At 34.0% G+C, this 19807-nt stretch overlaps 1 protein-coding gene and 1 pseudogene across 1 annotated transcript; both read left to right on the forward strand.

The window, feature by feature from the left end:
* Nucleotides 1-1015: 1015 nt before the first annotated feature.
* Nucleotides 1016-18563, forward strand: LOC135123908 (uncharacterized; annotated as a pseudogene).
* Nucleotides 18564-18671: 108 nt separating this feature from the next.
* Nucleotides 18672-19589, forward strand: LOC135123909 (uncharacterized). Its single transcript, XM_064048768.1, has one exon. It carries the CDS (start codon nucleotides 18672-18674, stop codon nucleotides 19587-19589), a length of 918 nt encoding a protein of 305 aa, XP_063904838.1.
* The last annotated feature ends 218 nt before the right edge of the window (nucleotides 19590-19807 follow it).

The raw sequence follows: 19807 nt of genomic DNA on the forward strand, positions 1-19807 counted from the left end.
ATATGATATTATTAAACTAAATTCTTGCGACACTTAGAGAATTGAAGCCCATAACTGACGTCACTAGTGTGGCTTATCTTATGACATACAAATTTTCTGAAAAACCCGACTTAAATGATATTTGTTGATAACTAAGTTTTATCTACGCTTTTGCTTCTGTGTTAGATTTTTAGTTCAGAGCAATGCGCATGAAATATTGTAACTTAATGTTTTTTTTTTTTGGAATCTGCAATGATTTTTGGAGCTCGGGATTTATTTCTTCAAAATTTGGCGCTTTTATTAAAAATTTAGCACAAGTATCTAACGCTAACCCTTTTTATTATTTATTTTTTAAACAACTAAATAAGTAGCTTTCAGTTTGCCAAAATTTTTCAGTGTCACAAGAATAATAATCTGTTTAAATTAGTTTTAAAAGTGAATTTTATGAAACATTAATAAATATTTCTTACGGGTTTCTAGAAATTTTGATGCTACTCATAATAAATGCACAAAACCCATTATCGGCTGACACAATATTTCAAACACTAATGCTTCGGAAAAAGCCAAACTTGCCACAGCAAAGTTATGAAATTGTAAAAATTGAAGACATTATCAAAATTTCATACTTTCCCATTCTCATTCCCCTTGTCAAAGGAACAGAGATAAAAATTGGTATTTATGTTTCTAAGTCTTCCACTCACTGTTCTCTACTTGTCCCATTAAAAATTACATACATATAATTATTGTAGGTTATTAGTATTACATTATTCAAAGACTTGTTACTGAGTTATAATGAGTAATTTAAGTACAATAAAATGCCTAGAAAGAAAAAGAAGTAGTGTGGTGTCACAGTTTGTAACTTTATCAATATGTATGATGTACATGTACTTTTAACAGCACTGGAAAACCAAACTCTAGATTGTGAATAACTTACTCTTAATATATAAAATCTTATCTATAAATTTTTCTTTCACAATCTTCACATTTTATCGATAGTGAAGTGTTGGTTTCCTTACTTTAATTTTAATTGTTTAAGATGCAGACAATCAGCCATAAAGTAATTGTTTTAGGGAATCAAGGTATACTAAACACACAATATATGTTACTGATATTAAGATTAACTGTATATAATATTATTTATTTTATAATTTTAGGTGTGGGAAAAACGAGTATTATTACTCGTTATGTTCAAAAATCTTACCTGAATAACACAAAACCAACCGTGGGGGGTTCTTTATTCGTTCACAGACTTGTGGTAGATAACTTCTCCATCAAATTACAGGTAGATACATTTTACAATATTTAACCAAAAAAAACATAACATTTAAGATATGGGATACTGCCGGTCAAAAACGCTATAGATCCGTGGTCTCCATGTTTTACCGTGGAACAAACGCCGCCATAATCGTTTTTGACGTCACGTCACAGTAGACTTTTGAAGGCGTACAAGAATGGGTCGCTGAATTAAAAATAATTGTTGAAAGTCCGATGGTTTTATGTGTGGTAGGAAACAAAATTGATTTAAGAGAAAATAGGCAAGTATGTATTGCTTTCGTTTTGTTTTATTTATTAAATTAAAAAAAATGTTAGGTAACAAAATATGAAGCCTATCAATATGCCAGAAGTATAGGCGCTTCGTATCATGAATGTTCAGCAATGCAAGAACAGGTAATGTAGGACAATCATGTTAAATAAAACTAAGTTTTTTAATTTAAAGGAGGTTGAGGTTATTTTTGATGATGTAGCTGGTGGGTTGCAAAGACTGTACAAGAAACGAGGAAACTGTAAATTTAGGTGGAAATAGCACAGTACATGATGATGCGGTTAAGGTGATGTTATCCGTTTAGTTTTCAGTGAATTTACAGTAGATTTTGTTTCACAAATACTAGACAACTAGTTGGAAACTGAACCCAATTTTTTTTTACAATATCTTTGATATGCTATTAGTGTCCGGAACTTATAAAATTGGAGAAAAATTGACCTGTTTTGCTCTAATAAAATCGCAAATATGCTCAAAATCACACTAATATTAGGTCCGACTGTGCCGACCATAGTTATAAAATTCACATTAAAGTAAGTCATGGACATTCTTTGAAGTGTTTACTATATTTCAAAAAAAATAAAAAATTCGCGACTTATAAAACTTCATAATTTTGATTTAAAATTGATCATGTTATTTTATTCGTTCCATTTGCTGTCTCTTGCTGCGGTCTCTCTCGGATTGGTGTATAACACCCACCGAGCTTTCTTGGACCGATGGGATAATTTATTACTTCCGACATCTTTTCGGTGACAAATTTAATCTTTGCATAAATTTACTTTAGTGTAGTTAGTGAACTCGTTGTGACCATTGAAATATATAAAGAGAAAATTTTGAAATGGGACGAAAGTCGAAGATTCCACTTTCAAAGCCACGAAAAAGTCGAAAAAACTTTTATCAGAATTATTATGTCAAAAACCTACTAAAACTACAAACAAAAAATGCAGTTTAATCATCATTTGATCAGTTTTACTATTATTATGCTTTTATTTCCTAATTTCTGTACATATAAATATTATTGTTTTTTAGACCCGCCGCTGTTTTTATACACTTACATAAAGTGTAAGTCAATGTTACTAATAGAAATTTTATTATTGTTACTTTATATAATCACCAATCCTATTGCTTCTCGGCTTTTTGTCAAAGATCAAAGTGTATTACCTGAAAGAATTTTATTTTGTTGAATAAAAGATTACCATAAACCTTATAATTAGCCGGATAACCATTCAGTATACACAGGTAGTTTCTATACCTCTTTAGTTTGAACTTCGCCGATACTAACCAGCTAGGGAACCAGTTATAGTTGAAATATGTAATCCAAATAATTGAAGTACTTAGTTTTAAGTAAAACAATTGGGTATATTTATAAATACGCATAAATAAAAACGAAACAAATTATTGGTCTCTAGTTTATTTTATAATTTGCATTACATCATGACATATAGGTACGTACTGATGCAGAAATTGGTGATTTTCTCGTTGCATTTCAGTATAGGGACACACTCAGTAGAACCATTTGGACACTTAAAATTGATTTTATTTTACTTGCCACAAATCTTTTTAAGTGTTGCGTAAGTGATTGTTTTGTGTCCGAAAAATAACTGCATTTATAATTATTCGGCTGACTGCTTTTTTTGTTGTAAATCAATCAGTTTCCCAATTAGATTATAATTGTTTGGTCTTACTATTTGTTGTCTTAATTTTTCGAAGTTCATTTTTGTACACATTCAGATTTTTATTTCTTATTAATTTCTTGTGGTCATTTTTATAAATTCGTATATGAAAATTGAACTGTTGACGAACGAAAATCGAACAATAATACACGACAAGCGGGTGCCGAACTGTTACCAGAGATTATGGGTGTCATAAATTACACCCCAGCTTTCCTGAGTTTCAACCAGCTTACCAGTACTTCTCGTCTTTATTTTTCTACACGCAAATTTCTTGTGAAGACAATAACACGGCAAAATAAAAAATCCGACAGTTTTCATTTAGCAAACATCCCCTTAAACCAAAGTGTTATGGTTCCAAATTTAAAAATTGGTCTAAAGAGTTTAGACAGTACTTCCCTCGCAGTCGGAAACTTGACGACTGCATGCCTATTGTATTTTTTTTCTCATTACATTTTTGTAGTGGGAATTTAAAAAAAATTGCGATGACGTCATCAACATTTTTGCAAGGACACGTATATCAGTTGGGATAGATGTAGTGTAATACTAAGAATAAAATTATTGTATTCCAAAATTTTCGGGAAAATGAATTGGGTCGTTTTGAATATTGATTTGTTATAATCAATAAAATAACGAAACAATTTACTCACGTATACGGCGCCGGCGTGTAATATGAGAGGGAACTGAAAATCGTGTATGTATAAGCATTCTTAATTTAAGATGACAAGCGTAACAGCATACGTGAGAGTCAAACAGAGAAACTGTAAACAAAACGACCATCGGTTTTATTGCTTCGACTTCCACTTATTATATAAAACATTGGGTTTTATTTTAATTTTTGACGGTGGAATTCACAATTGGTTGATTATAAACATGTCTATACCACATTCGCGGAACCTAGTCAGCGCACAAAACAAATGCACGTCTGTAATGTTAAAGTAGATGTAAATAAGTGTGTTACCCTTATGTTTCAACCGAGTTTTTACTTTAAAAAATTTTGCGCCTACCAAATTGGGTTGGTCCAATGTAATACTAATAATAAGTGTTGCCTTTAATTTAATCAATAAAATAAATTGACTTCATAAATTTTTTTGAGCCACCTCTTAAGAAAATCTAAAAAATATGAATGCAATGATAAATCACAAGTACAAACTCATCATCTCTTTTGCATTTTAGATAGGATTTATTCAGCAAAATTTAAGGGTGACGTCATCAATTTTTTTTGGAGGGATGAACAAATACATTTTGAACAAAAGTTTACCACGCTTATAATAACTTTAAAACATCTCCAAGATTTCAAAGCATTCGGTTTTGTAACTCCTGATTAAATCGATAAAATAAATTCACTCATTCATTAATTTTTTTGAGTCACCCTGCATATGCAAATCCAAAAATATGAATGGAATGATAAATCACAAGTACAGACTCATCATATTTTGTACGTTTTAGATAGGATTTATTCGGCAAAATTTTGGAGTGGCGTCATCAATTTTTTAGGGGGGAAGAGCAAATACATTTTGATACAAAATTTACCATGCTTATGGTAACTTTAATACATCTTCAAGATTTCAAAGCATTCGATTCTGTAATTCCTGATTAAATCAATAAAATAACTTGACGCATTCATTAATTTTTTTCAGTCACCCTGTATATGCAAATCGAAAAAATTTGAATAGAATGATAAATCACAAGAAGAGACTCACCATATTTTGTACATTTTAGATAGGATTTATTCAGCAAAATTTAAGGGTGACGTCATCAATTTTTTTTAGGAGGGATCAACGAATACATTTTGATAAAAATTTACCATGCTTATGGTAACTTTAAAACATCTCCAAGATTTCAAAGCATTCGATTCTGTAATTCCTGATTATATCAATAAAATAAATTGACGCATTCATTAATTTTTTTCAGTCACCCTGTATATGCAAATCGAAAAAATTTGAATGGAATGGTAAATCACAAGAAGAGACTCACCATATTTTGTACATTTTAGATAGGATTTATTCAGCAAAATTTTGTGGTGACGTCATCAAATTTTTGGAGGGGATAACCAAATATATTTTGACTAAAGATTTATGATGCTCTTTAGAGCCTTAAAACATCTGCAACATTTCAAAACATTCGGGTTAGCAGATTCAAAATTAAATTGCAAAATGTTGTTTTATAATTTTGATTTTTTTTCCAAAAATCTGGACGTTTCGGGTAAAAACTCAATTCGGGGTCGTAAACTACATGCGTAGGACTATGTTATTTTATACAATTTAAGACCCATTTACTATGTACAATTTTGAAATGACGTCATCGCATTAGTGGTGGGGATGATTAGACAAATTTTGGTTAGCGTTTTACCATCTACATGATATTCCTAATAGTTATAAGTACAAAATTTCACAACAATCGGTCCAGTACATTCGGAGATTATCTGTCTAATAAAAATCCGGGACGGCAGACAGACGGACAGACAGACGGAAATGGGAGACCTATTTCTTCGTCTTCTAGGGGTCATGAAAGATCGAGAAAACGTAAAAGTAGAGAGTCGGCCCACGGACTCGATTACAATACTTCCTTTGCCTACGCTCGGGAAGTAAAAATTAAATTTCGCGCTAACAAAAGCAGCAATGACCCGCTCAGCCGCATTAAAAAATAAAATCATTTCGGTGATGTAGTCGACCAGAAAGTAGGACGATGCTGCTGGAAATGGGCTACTTGGTTTATAGAACAAATCCCAACGATATCTATCTTTGACAGTATTGATAAATTAGAGATTTTGAGTACTTTATTATCTTATTAAAATCTCTACTCTAATCTGTACATAACTGATTTTACAATAACAAGTTTATTCATTAAGTCTAAGTACAGTGTTGGTTATTTAAAATGGAATCCAACCCTATTAAAGTGATTGCTTTAGGGCCTTCAGGTAATATAAACATACAATCTACAAGTTTCCTGACCTTAATTAATTAATTTGAACTAATAAAAAATGCCAGTCAACCGCGTAATTGAAATCAACCAGTAGTAACCAGAAGGTAGTGGTACCCACAGGCATGATACACTTTTACCGTTCCATATACATATCTAGATTATTTTCCCGTTTTGATGTCGGTGAAATGAAAATAAAATCTATAAAAAATATATACGTTGTAATTTAGAAAAGACTACACCGTGACGCCAACGCCGTCTGAGCGTCATATTTGCAATATAGGTACTAAATTAATAATCCCCTCTCAAGCTGAAAGCAATGCCGTTTAGAGGATAGCAAGATATCTATCCATTCTAAGGAGATAAGACTGCGGAATTTCATCTGAACATCTGTATATTTATTTTATTTTTTTAGGTGCGGGAAAAACTTCTATTATAAAGCGTTATGTTGAAAATTCTTGGGAGGATAACGTGGAGATAACCTTGGGGTGTGATATCTACACACGTGCAAAGAGGTTCAAATGTTTCTTTTCAACGTAAAAAAATACCAGTTAAAATTTGAGCTCTTAATATTAATATTAAGACCGTCCGCATCGCGTTTTTCTATTTCCCATAAGAATAACATGGGAAAATTTTTGTTTGCACCTTCTGATTTTTATTGCTAGCCCGTCGTATGTCGTGAAAAAAATTCAATCACATATTTTTATAGAGAATTGAACGCTCTACAAAAAGTGTCTCCTATGATTGTGCGAGAAACCTGATAGTTGAAGAGTTATTTTAGGCTAAAGTTAAATTTATCGCAAATTTTGACGTTTTTGATGCATTACAATAAATTTGATGGTCTTATTGGAATAAATCACCACAAAAATTTATACACATTTTAAATTTAGTTTTTTAAACAGTAATTGTTTATAATTTTATGCTATAATAAGGCCAGTAAAACTCTTTCCGAACATTTTCAGCATCAGTGGGTTAAAAAATCATAGTCAGGTTTCTCGCAAAATCATAGGAGACACTTTTTGTAGAGCGTTCAATTCTCTATAAAAATATGTGCTTGAATTTTTTTCACGACACACGACGGGCTAGCAATAAAAATCAGAAGGTGCAAACAAAAATTTTCCCATGTTATTCTTATGGGAAATAGAAAAACGCGATGCGGACGGTCTTAATATTAATATTAAGAGCTCAACTTTTAACTGGTATTTTTTTACGTTGAAAAGAAACTTTTGAACCTCTTTGACACGAAAAAAAAAATTATTTTTTTTTTGAATCACCCTAATCGTCATCCATTGTTGTATGAGTGGAGCAAATCTAGTTGGTAACGCAATAAATTATCCTGGTTTGGAACCAAATTGTGTCAGCAGAGAGTTGACAGGTGGTTGACAGCGCGTAAACCGGTGTTGTCATGTGGTCTTGGTGTGGTCTTTTTGTTTAAAGTCAATTAATTGTCAAAAAAGATTTTATTGATTAAATTTTATATTTTATTCAAATTAAAAATCCATGTTTTGTATATAAACTACAAACTTTAAATCCAACATAAAACCATTTTAAATTTCGCGATCTGTCAAATGGTGTCAATAATTTTTGTTTTTGTTAAGTTTCCGCCAGGTTTGCTCCACGGTGACGGTACTATATGTTTTCTAGCGGCTATACTTTTATGCTTGAACAAAGTCGTGTTAAATAAAACTATGTTATTTATGTTATAAAGAGAGTTGAAATAGTTTTTAATTGGGTACCTCGCGGTGTATCGGAGCACCCATACAGAAAATAAGGAAACTCTAAAATTAAGTGTAAGGAGTGGAATGCATGGCAGTGTTGTTACATTAAAATGTTACGGTGTCCCGATTTAAAAATTAAATTTTGCGCCAAGACGAGCACTCAATATTGTCAATATAGGAACAAATAACAGTGGCGGCTGGTGACCTAAAATTTTGGTGAGGCCACACCTTATGACGTAAAAATAGTTAAATACATATAATTTTTTTTATATCTGTAAATTACTCTACCCTGTCAGTTGAAAGTGATACCTGAGATTAAAAAAATTTCCACTTCCATTTTTCCCACACTTGGCGACTTACTTAAGAAATTTGGAATTGTAAGTTGGTTTTATACGTCAATACTAGATGAAAATTTATTTTATCACGAATTCGGCGTTTTTTGATCAGAGGAAATTTGAACATAAAAAAATATTAACAAAAATGCACCACATAATCAACTGTCCGGCAAGAACCGACGTGGAGGTGTAGAGTTTTCTTGCCAAGAAAGAAGGATAGGGCAGAATAGGAAACAAGAATGATAACAAGTGGAAGGTTTAAAACAAAGGTAAATAAAAAATGTGGCAAAACAATAGTAATATAAGTAAAATGAAAACTTAATAAAAATTGTAGTTTTCGAACAACCGCTTCAAAACCGTGTTAAATAACAAAAAAATTTTTTATAAATAATATAAACAATAACAATACTTATGGATTAATTTATCTTGTAGGTTGTATTTACTGAAATTATGTAGCAATTGAAATAAACCTTCAGAAGTTCGTCCAGAACTAACATCGAAAAACCCCATGAATCTTTCGACAATTTTACCGGAGATAACGTAACGAAAAATAACTGATAATTGCGATTTACAACTTATGTCAGTCGTTTCATCAATCTGCCAGGAAAAAAAAGGAGCTTCAAAAATTTGTTTGCTAATGTTCTTGTTTATGACAAAAGAAATTAATTCAGCTAACTCGTTCTGAATCATTTTTGAAGTACCGGAAAACACGGGTTTATTGTCAGAATCTTTTTCCAAAAAATTTCCCATATAGGTGTCTTATCTATTCAACAATGAAATTAATTCTTTGAAATTTCCGCGATTGAAAGACGTTTCTGACTCGTCATGTCCTCTAAAGGTAAGCTCTTGTGTGCATAAAAATATAGCAACATCAATTAACCTTTTAATAATTTTCCTATTTTCGCGAACTTTGACATTAAAATTTTCTATTTCAATTTTGCGAGCAGAATCTAGAGTACTGGCAATATTCTGTTGGCCGAGAAGAACAAACTTGGAAGTAGATGATATGTGATCTTTACTTTTGGAATATTTTTCCAAGGAACGCGACAAATTTTTCAAATCTGCATATCAAGTTTCTCACCAAACCGATTCTCCACTATTCGAGAATAAAATACATGGCCAACAGAAAAGTTTATTCACAGTTGTACTCCCAGCAAGCCAATCATATTTTGTATACCAATTGAGACTGAACACCTTGTTTTTTTGTTTTTCTCTTTGAATTAATGTTAAGCTTAGATCTGGACATGGACGTTTGCTTTACTTTACAAACAGTTTATCTTCGTATGTTAACTTATTGGAGGGACATTTATTCACGAGAAAGTTAATAACAATGTCATTTGTATTTCGAACAGTAGAGATTACCTGAGTACCAGATGGGCCTGCGTCCATGTTCATTATTATTTAATTACAAATAAAATTAATCGGAGTTTCCACAATCCACTACTTAACCAAGTACCGAACTCTTTAACGACAACGACTGAAATTTAAAATTTATGCACTCTGCAAAATGCAAAACGCACGTGCATGTTGACCTATGATGTGGACTGAGCTGAGAAGGAGAACCAATCAGATAAGAGCTGCGGCCGGCCTCAAAACTATCTGTCCTAAAGCATTTGATTCCCATAATAAACGGAACCGGTAATACTGTGCGTTGTAAAAACATCGAGCCTCCTATTCCCACATTTTAATCAACCCGTGAGGCCGGCCTAAACGCATGAAAATACATGATTGGTTAGAATAACGCTGCGCCTTTATTTTGTGGTTGGCATAGAAAGTTCAGTTGTCGCGCTAATTTTAAATTACCCCGTACAAAAAAATCCATTTTTCATACTAATGGAAGAAAAACATTTTTTATGATTATGTATGGTGAGGCCCTGCCTCACCTGCCTCACCTGACAAGCCGCCACTGACAAATAAATATAAATGTTCGTCGTGAAGTTACTGTTTCTTTCCACCATAGTATAGGTATACGTATATTAAACATAACTGGAAAAATCAAACTATAGATTGTGAATAACTTAATCTTAAAATTTCATCTATCTTTCTTTTCACAAAGACAAGTTTGCTCATTTAATCGTTAGACTCAAAGTGAAGTGTTGGTTTTTTTACTTTAATTTTAATTTGTTTAAAATGGAAACCATCAATCGTAAAGTAATTTTTTTGGGTGATCAAGGTATCTTAAGCATACAATCTATATTAACATTAGAATTAACCATATATACAGGGTGTCTCAGAAATAAGTACATTAATTTTAACCAGTAACAGAACTCGTGAAACGGAACAACTTTTTTATCTAGCATTTTTTCGAAAACTCAAGTCGAATTTCGAATTTTCCCACCCATATATTCACGAGCCGTCTATGTTCACCTTAAATAATAACTTAAATAATAGCAACACTACAACAATGAAGAAGGTACCGTAGCAACCGTTTTGACACTGACAATCATTTTTATGTCAATGTTTTTATTAAACGTTGTCTCTTTAAAGTTTGTTTGGCACAGATTTCTAATTTATAGACGAAATGTGTTGAAATGGCTTTGTTTTCAAATCCGGAATGCACCGATATCGTTTTAACTAACGTACGGTGAAGCTCGGGGAAATGGCACTCGCGCCCAACGAATTTTTTCAGAAAACCTCCCAAATCGTCAGCTAATTGTGCGCAGTTTTAAGAACGTTGCAGCATTTTCGAGAGTACGGATCTTTTAAACCTGCACCTCAGGATCGGGGTAAGTTACGTAGTAATAGAATTGCTAATATTGAAGAGGCTGTTTTGAAGATTGTCGAAGCTCGACCGGGCACTAGCACGCATCACTGTCTAGTGTGATGTATCAGAGAGTAGTATTTGGAGGATACTCAGAGAACAAATGTACCCCTTTCAGGACCAGAAAGTTCAGTTATTGAAACTAACACACTTACCACGTAGGCAAAACTTTTGTGAGTGGGTTAATTGAAAAATAAACGAACAAGCAAATTTTGTATCTCTTATACCATCAACTGGTGAGGTCGGTTACACGAGGTAAGGTGTTCAACATCCACATTTGGGCCGATGAAATTCCGTACGCCATTAGGGAGCAGAATTTTCAATTTCTCTCTAAATGTTTGTCATATTGACAAGATTAGGAAAATACGTATCCTAGTGACTGTTTTTGGCCATAAATTATTAATTACAATAATTATTAGTGTCCATGGGTGACTGAGGATCCATGGGCGGGTAACCTTAATTCGGGTATAATTTTAACAATTTTTAACGTCATAATTAAAAAGTTCTTGACAAAACTCTAATAAAAAAAGTTGTTGAGTTCAATGAGCTCTATAACTGATTAAAATTAATGTACTTATTTCTGAGACACCCTGTATATATTTTTTTATATTTCTAGGTGTGGGAAAAACTAGTAGGTAGTATTACTTATTATGTACAAAATTCTTTCCGGAATAACACAACACCAACCTTGGGGTGTTCTTCTTTCGTTTATGAACTTGTCATAGATACTATCACAGTCAAATTACAAGAATAAAAACCATAATAACCATAACATTTAAGATATTGGATCTTTCCGGTTAAGAATGCTTTAAAAATATAGTCACTTCCAGTGGCGTAACAATCAAACTGCGGGCCTGTGTTCTACAACACTGTGGGGCCCCTAATGAACAGCGAAATAAAAATATTTAAAAATACGAGTATAATGAATAAAGAATGAGTAGATTTCAATTAGCGCTAACGTTTTATTAAAATCATTCTACCTGAAACATTGAATTAAAAAAATAAAATACAATAATTACCTGAAGACATATAATTAAAATATATACAATATTAGAAACTAACCGACCCGGCAAACGTTGTTTTGGCATTTCTAGTGAATATTTTGGTATATAGTTAAATAAAAAATTAAATTAAAATAAATACATAAAAATTTATCGTACGACAATGATTATTTATATTCAATGGCCATCTTGCAACCCTATTGCGCATCTGTGGATGAAAGCAAAGATACTCATATCGTTATTAAAAAATGGGGGTTGGTGGTAGAAGGGTCAAAATTTAGGGTTATATGTATTTTTTGATGCCAAATCTTAAAAAAATAAAAATAAAAAAAAAAGTTTGGTGGGTCACCCTTATCACTTAGGGGTTTAAAAAATAGTTTACTAGACCTACTGAATATACACAAAAAATTTAATAAAAATCGGTCAAGGCGTTTCGGAGGAGATTGGTTACAAACACTGTGACACCAGAATTTTATATTAAATTATTTTAGAAAAAAATTCATTACCATAAAAAAGGTTATACTGAGTCGACCTTAAAAGATTGACGTATGCTGTCGCGGACTTTTTTTTTAGAACTTTTAGAAGGGAACAATTCCATCATACATGATTTTTATGTAACTTTAACCGTTTAATAAGCAGCGTAAGCAACGGAAGCTGTCAAAGGAAGAATAATTTTCCCGTTTTTCCGATATTTTTCATTTCTGCTCCGCTCCTATTAATCATAGGGTGATGTTATATAGCCTATAACCTTCCTCGATAAACGGACTTTCCAACACAAAAAGATTTTTTGAATTCAAACCAGTAGTTTCGGAGATTGGCGCGTTCAACCAAACAAACTCTTCAACTTTATAATATAAGTAATTATAGAAGTATAGAAGTATAGATAAAATGCCCATTTTTTTTTAATCTCAAAATTGTTTTCTTCTTGCTTTTCAATGGGCACAAGTTGATACAAAATTTGACACATCTAAGCTTCTAGCAATTTGATTTCCATTTGAGAGATTCAATGAAGGTAATCTGCATTGGCTCATTGTTTCTTAAAAAATTTTTAGTCATTTTTAATGTCGAAAAAGATCTTTCCGCTGAAACCACCGAAAGAGGTATTGTAAGAAAAGTGAAACATGCTGTGATAATTTCAGTGACACTACTACAGGTAGGTCATTCTGTAATAATTTCCCAGTCCAGTTTTTTTTCTACTTAAAAAATTAGTTGTAACATACGTCAGATATATTTTATTATTCCAAAAAAGCACCACAAGAACAAAATTAAAATAGTTTTGAAAATACGAAAATTTTCATAAAACACAACTGAAACTGATTTTTTTTCACGTTTTATTACAGCATGAAGTTTCACTGTAGAACTGAGGACAAAATTTAAGTATTTTGTTGTCTTGCATCATAAATTACCTAGTCATACTTTTGTCGGATAAAGATTGGTAATTTACTACATGGGGTGTTAGATTTGCTACAATGGGATTGCGACACTGCGACAGGTTTATTACAAACAGATGCTGATGCATTTTCGACCGCGGTGCCGGTCGCTAAAACCCGAGTTTATTGAGTCTATTACTTAGTTTATATCGTGGATTTCGAGCCGATCGACTCAGTCCGATCCGATTGAAACTAATGGTATAAACGCTGCAGATCGAATGTTGAAGCGGATTGACTATCAAAATTCGATCCGACAAACTAGTCGGATCGAATCGAACCGATCGGATCTAAAACGGATTCAAATGCTTGAAGATGCGATGTAAACAGGCTTGAACTTTTATAGGTTTATTATTTATGTTGACCACTTCACAGATAAATAGAAATAATGTTACACTATTATCTTTCTCCAAACGTCAAACTCAAACCAATTTCAAACTACAAATCAGTGGATCGAACGGACTGTTTTCCGTGATATAAACGCCCGTAGATTAAAGTGGGTTTGACAACTTCGATCGTCTCGAAATTCGATCGGATCGAAATCTACGATATAAACTAAGTATATGATATTGAGATGCCGCCCTTTGCAGCAAAAAATTCGTAAATAGCGATCGACCATCGATCCTGGGATTACCGCACATTTTCGAATTTTTTATTTCAGAATGTAATTTGGACAATAATATAAAAAAAATCTAATAAAAAAATGTTCGTGTGACCGGACCGGGCCCCTTGAAGCAGCGGGCCCGTGTTCCGCTGAACACGCGGAACACCGGTAGTTACGCCACTGGTCACTTCACACCAGACATTTAACAGCGTACAAAAATGGTTTGCCGAATTAAAAAATATGTTGAAAGTCCGATGGTCTTATGTGTGTTAGGAAACAAAATGAATTTAACAGAAAATAGACAAATATATATATCGCTTTCACTTTGTTTATTTATTGAAAATAAAAAAATGCTAGGTCACTATAGACGAAGCCTACCAATATGCCAGAAGTATAGGCACTTCGTACCGCGAATGTTCAACAAAACAAGATCAGGAGGTATTGTAGGAGTAACATCATGTTAAATGAAATTAACTAATTTAATTTGAAGGGAGTTGAGGCAGTTTTTGATGATGTAGCTCTTGGGATGCAAAAACTGTTTGGGAACACCTGTACAAGAAACGAGGAAATTGTAAATTTAAATGAAAGGAGCACAGAACGTCGTGCAAACTGTTTTGGTACCCGTAATTAAAATTTATATTTGGCGCCAAAAAAGCAGCAACGCTTTGAAACGGTATTAGAAAAATAAAAAAATTGGTAATGTAGTCGATCACACATAATTTCGCTCGCTACGTTTGCTGATACACATTTGTAATATCATTTTCAAATGGCAAAAAGGTTCGTAACTAGGAAAATAAGCTCCATCAGCTTAGACAGGAGTCCCATGTCCCTGATTTCATAAAATAAATAAAAAGATGTTACTCAATATTTTTGCTTTTAATTTAAGAAACATTTTGTGACAAATTCATACTTTGTAAACATATTCTTATAGAGCAAGACAAGAAGGTTTGCAGCTAGGAAAATGAGCCACATTTTTATAAAATAAGACCAAGACATTGTCGCAGTGGATGTACATTAAAACAGTTACTCATTTTTTGAGAGCGGAATTAACAAAAGGCTCTTAAATTATTTATTGATCTTAATAAATTGATAAAATCTTATCTACAATTAACTGATTTCGCAATGACAAATTTTGTTATTTAATAGTTAAAAATTCCCGCTTACAGCTTCAACTTTATAAATGGATGTATAGTGAACCAAAAGCTATAAGGTTATATGGCCATCATAAAAGTAGTTGACCGCAAATAAATACCCCCTTTGTGTGGTTCGCACTAAGCTTACCGGTTGGCAATAAATCATCTTCTAAACATTTCTTGCTCATATTTAACAGGGCCGGCTTTCAAAGCGAGTGGTTATTTCGGAACCCTCAGCGGCTGCAGGTAGTAAAGAAATAGTGGAGTGGTGGATTTTCATATTTAGTGAAAGCCGCCCCTGAACGAAACCAGAAGAGCCGGTCGAGCTGCAGTGGACACGTTATTTACGACCCTAAAACCTTTTCTATTGTAAACAACTTAACTTCGACACAATGGGATGATTTTATGATGGCCATATAACCTTATAACTCTTGGTTCACTATATCTTTGTATCTTTTGCAGCGTTGGAAAAACCAATAATCTTCATACATAGATTACTTATTATAACAGACAAAGTCCCGTGTGACCTATCAACGCCCAGCCCAAACCGCTAATGCTAGAAAGTTGAAATTTGGAGAGAATGTTCATTTTATACTGGAGGCATCGTTTAAGAACAGATTTCTCGAAATTCATCCCCTAAGGGGGTTAAAGCGGGGTGATAAAATTTGTATAGGACCAATATATGTCTACTGTAAATTTACATCGTTACGTGAAACCTTATATCATTAATTTTCCTCTGCTATTCCTGTTAAAATTATTCGACGTATTTTCCATTAATTTGTGATATATTTTGATTTTAATAAACACATCATTATTTAAACAAATTGGACCACTAACAAACATTTAATGATTCTGCGGCCTGTAAAAAGTGATACTTTGTCCATGTGCGAATCCTACTCTTAGAATTCAGAATTGACCATTACAGATTTTAAGATGGACGTTTAGGAGTTGTAAATTTCAGGAATCAAACTTTTAAGATCCAGGGTACAGACTTAGAATTTTAGAAGTCGAGATTTCAGAATTCACAATTTTAGGATTCCAGCATTGTGGATTTCGCGATTCGTACACTCAGCTTTTGCAGATATCGTATCCTGATGGCTTTGGATTACTAGATTGAGAATTTCAGTAGTCAAAATATCAGGGTTTATAACTTGAGGATTTTAATATTAAGGATTTCAGTATTTACAGCTTTAAGATTTCAGATTTATTGTTTTAGGTTTCGTGATTTCAGGTTTTCAAATGTTCAGGATTTAAGGATTTAGAATTACACAATTCGGAGTTTCAAGATTGTAAATTTTTCAGCTGCGGATTTTAGTAACTATTCTGCATATCAGACCAGTCAGTTTTAAAATTCACGACCGTGTATTTCGGGTTCCATAATTTCAGGATTCAAAGCGTCAAGATTTACAATTTAAGGACTTGAGATTTCAAGATTCTGCATTCAAAATTTTCCCGACGCAAGATTCAAAATTTGAGGATTTTATTATTTTAAATTTCGAGAATCACAGGATTGCTTTACTGTGAACCGCAGGTTACATAATTTTAGAGTGTCAATGTTCAGGCTTTCCGGACTTAATAATTTAGGATTCAGAATTTCATGATTTTGAATTTCTAGAGTTACAATTTGGGGATTTAAAGACTAGCAGCTTTGGCGTCTCAGGACTACGTATTTCAGTTTTACTAATTTCACGTTTAGAGTTGATTAAAAATCCCGGAATTTCGAATTCCAAAAATCTAAAATCTTATCTAGTTTAAGTTAAAAAAAACTTGAATTCTGAAATTTAAATTCTTTTATCTTAAGTTGCTATTTTTTTATCTGAAGTTGCTGAATAATAAAATCGTTTTGCATTTAAACGCATTGGGTCATTTTAAAACACAACGTAAGTGCTCCATTTTGTTGACAGTTTATGGCCAAATTTTAAACTTTGCGAGGCTTTTATAATTTTTGGCCACATATCGCAATTTTATCGGAGTGTGTGAGTTATCATAGTTTTTAAACCTTGGCTAAATTGTTAAGGATTTATTCACTTCTCAAGAATGTGTTGTAGATTTAATCATTCGACTTAACAAATAAATGATATGATATTATTAAACTAAATTCTTGCGACACTTAGAGAGTTGTAGCCTATAACTGACGTCACTAGTGTGCAGGCACGTAACCAGCCTTTTATTTTGGAGGGGCCCAGCCCGGGCACAAATTTCAAATAAGGGGGCCTTTAAAAAAAGTCTTCATTAGTATAAATCAACATTTTACTTGGATCACAACCAGTATATAAATTTAATGGGGTGCAAATAGTTGAAATTGACAGGTATTTACTTTTAATATTGAGAGGTAGAATAATCAAGATTTTCACGTTAATGCGTTAGTGACTTTACTGTACGGATATGTTTGCTTTTTGTATATAGGTATGTATATGTACTAGAAATACATATAGTATTCATTATGATATGCCAACAATTCAAAAAGTAGTTAAAAAAAACTTCGCTAGTAGTCAAGATAAAATTAATAAAATCTTACCAGGAATGAGATGGGTTGTTAATGTAGAATTATGCGACGGTTTTTATGAGCTGCATCAAATTCATCGACAATTTTTGAGGTGTCCAACGATTTAGCTGTTTCTCGTTCAATGTTGATAATTGCCAGGTGAACAAGTCTTTCATCCGACATTTTATTTCGCAAATAAGTTTTAAGACGCCGCAAACACGAAAAAGTCCTTTCACATGCTGCACTAGAAACTGGAATTGTTACACCAATGACACCTAATTTTAATATCTCGGGAAACACAAGATCGTACTTTTGTAGCATGTCTATAAAATCCATAATATTTTTAATATTCACTTTTGTTTTTATTTGATATTGTTTAATTGTATTTGGAATTATTTTAAGTTTCGCTTGTAAAATTTCGAGTTCACTGTGGTAATGTTGTGCCATGGGTAATAATTTGTCGTAGTTTAAAAATGAGGGATTCTCGGGATGTAAGGCGTCGCATGCTTTGACAATTGGTGAATTCTTTTCGAAACGATTCTGTAATTCATTTGTAATTAAGTCCAGAACGGGATAAAATATTTTGTGTAAATAGTCTTCTCTATTAAATATTTCACTGCGTTCCAAATTATTTAGTTCTTCAGTGACCAAGTATGACATATATTTCTTTGGCATTTTTCTTCTTCTTGCTGTTGCTTCTATTGGTATGTTGTTGTCAGCACATATTTTCTATGTTTCAGAAAATATTTCCATAAAGGTTTGTGGCGAGCAAGTTGCCTGCGCTATAGGCAACCAACCGTACGCCTGCAAAGAACACCGCTAATTGGCTGGCGTACCACGCAGAAGCGAGACTAGAAAAGGCCTGATGGAAGCACAACTCGCTCTCTCCGCCATCGTCCACAGAAGCAGCAAGATCACAAGAACACCACGCTCCTCGTCGCCGCAGAGTTCCAACACAACCACGTTGCTTAAATGTCATTCGTTGTAAATATGTGTACATAAATAAATCCATACCAAAAACATCCACAACTGGTGACCCTCGACGAAAGAAGAAAACGCAACAACACAGAACAGGCACCGATTGACAAGCAACATCATGACGAACGCTGAACGAATCGCCCAACTTGAAAAGGAACTCGCAGACGCCAAGGCCGCCCTGGAATCGAAAGCTACAACAAACGAGGTAGAAGTGAACACCGTGAGTAACAGCGGAAACCCGAAACTTCCCGTTTTCTGGCAACGGGACCCTCAGCTGTGGTTCGCGCAGGTGGAGGCGCAATTCCACAGCCTCCGAATAAGGACGGACATTACGAAGTATTTCACGGTCGTAGCGGCGTTGGACTCCAGCGTACTGCAACACGTCGCCGACGTCATCGCAAATCCCCCAGAGAGCAACAAATACGACGCGATAAAGCAAAAGCTTATTCGGGCGTATACGGACTCACAAGAACGCCAGGTACGGAAGCTACTCAATGAACTGGAGCTTGGAGACAGGAAGCCCTCGCAATTATTACGGGAGATGAAAACCCTCGCAGGTACCCAAATGCAGGATGACTTCCTCAAGACGTTATGGCTGCAGCGGCTACCAGCTAACGTACAGTTAGTACTCTCGGGAACTACGGGGTTAACACTCGAAAACACTGCGGAGCTGGCAGACAAGATGGTGGAAATCCACATCAGCAACGCGCCACACGCAGCAATCGCCACCGTAACAAAGACTGCAGCGAATACAAGGACGACGAACGCCACTGGAGACGAAAACACCACGCAGTGCACCACGCCTATGGAAGCCATGCAAAAGCAGATCGCGACATTGACGGCAACAGTAGAGCGCCTAGTTACCGACAGAGGACGCGGCTATAATACAAACAAATATGGCCGCTACGGACGTCACCGCTCGAACTCGAGAAGCCGGACACGTGTCAACGAGAATAAGGGGTTATGTTATTACCATGAGACATTCGGCGAAAAAGCCCGGAAGTGCCACCAGCCCTGCAACTATTCGGGAAACTAATTTCCCCGTCGGCACTCGAGGCGGTGCGCGACGGTACAATACAGCACCTACGACCGCGAACTACTGGCAGTTTATGAAGCGATCAAATTTTTCCGGCATATGGTTGAAGGCAGACATTTCTCAATTAGAACTGACCACAAACCGCTGGTGTACGCATTTCACCAAAAATCCAGCAAGGCGTCACCCCGACAACTGCGACATTTGGATTTTATTGGACA

This window comes from Zophobas morio, unplaced genomic scaffold (assembly GCF_036711695.1).
Source record: "Zophobas morio isolate AGI-343-1 ecotype UQ-CSIRO unplaced genomic scaffold, CSIRO_AGI_Zmor_V1 ptg000007l, whole genome shotgun sequence".
Classification (NCBI taxonomy): Eukaryota; Metazoa; Arthropoda; class Insecta; order Coleoptera; family Tenebrionidae; genus Zophobas; species Zophobas morio.

Bases quoted from the DNA above. Each gene is read 5' to 3' on its own strand.
- LOC135123909 (XM_064048768.1), top strand. From the start codon at position 18,672: ATGACGAACGCTGAACGAATCGCCCAACTTGAAAAGGAACTCGCAGAC.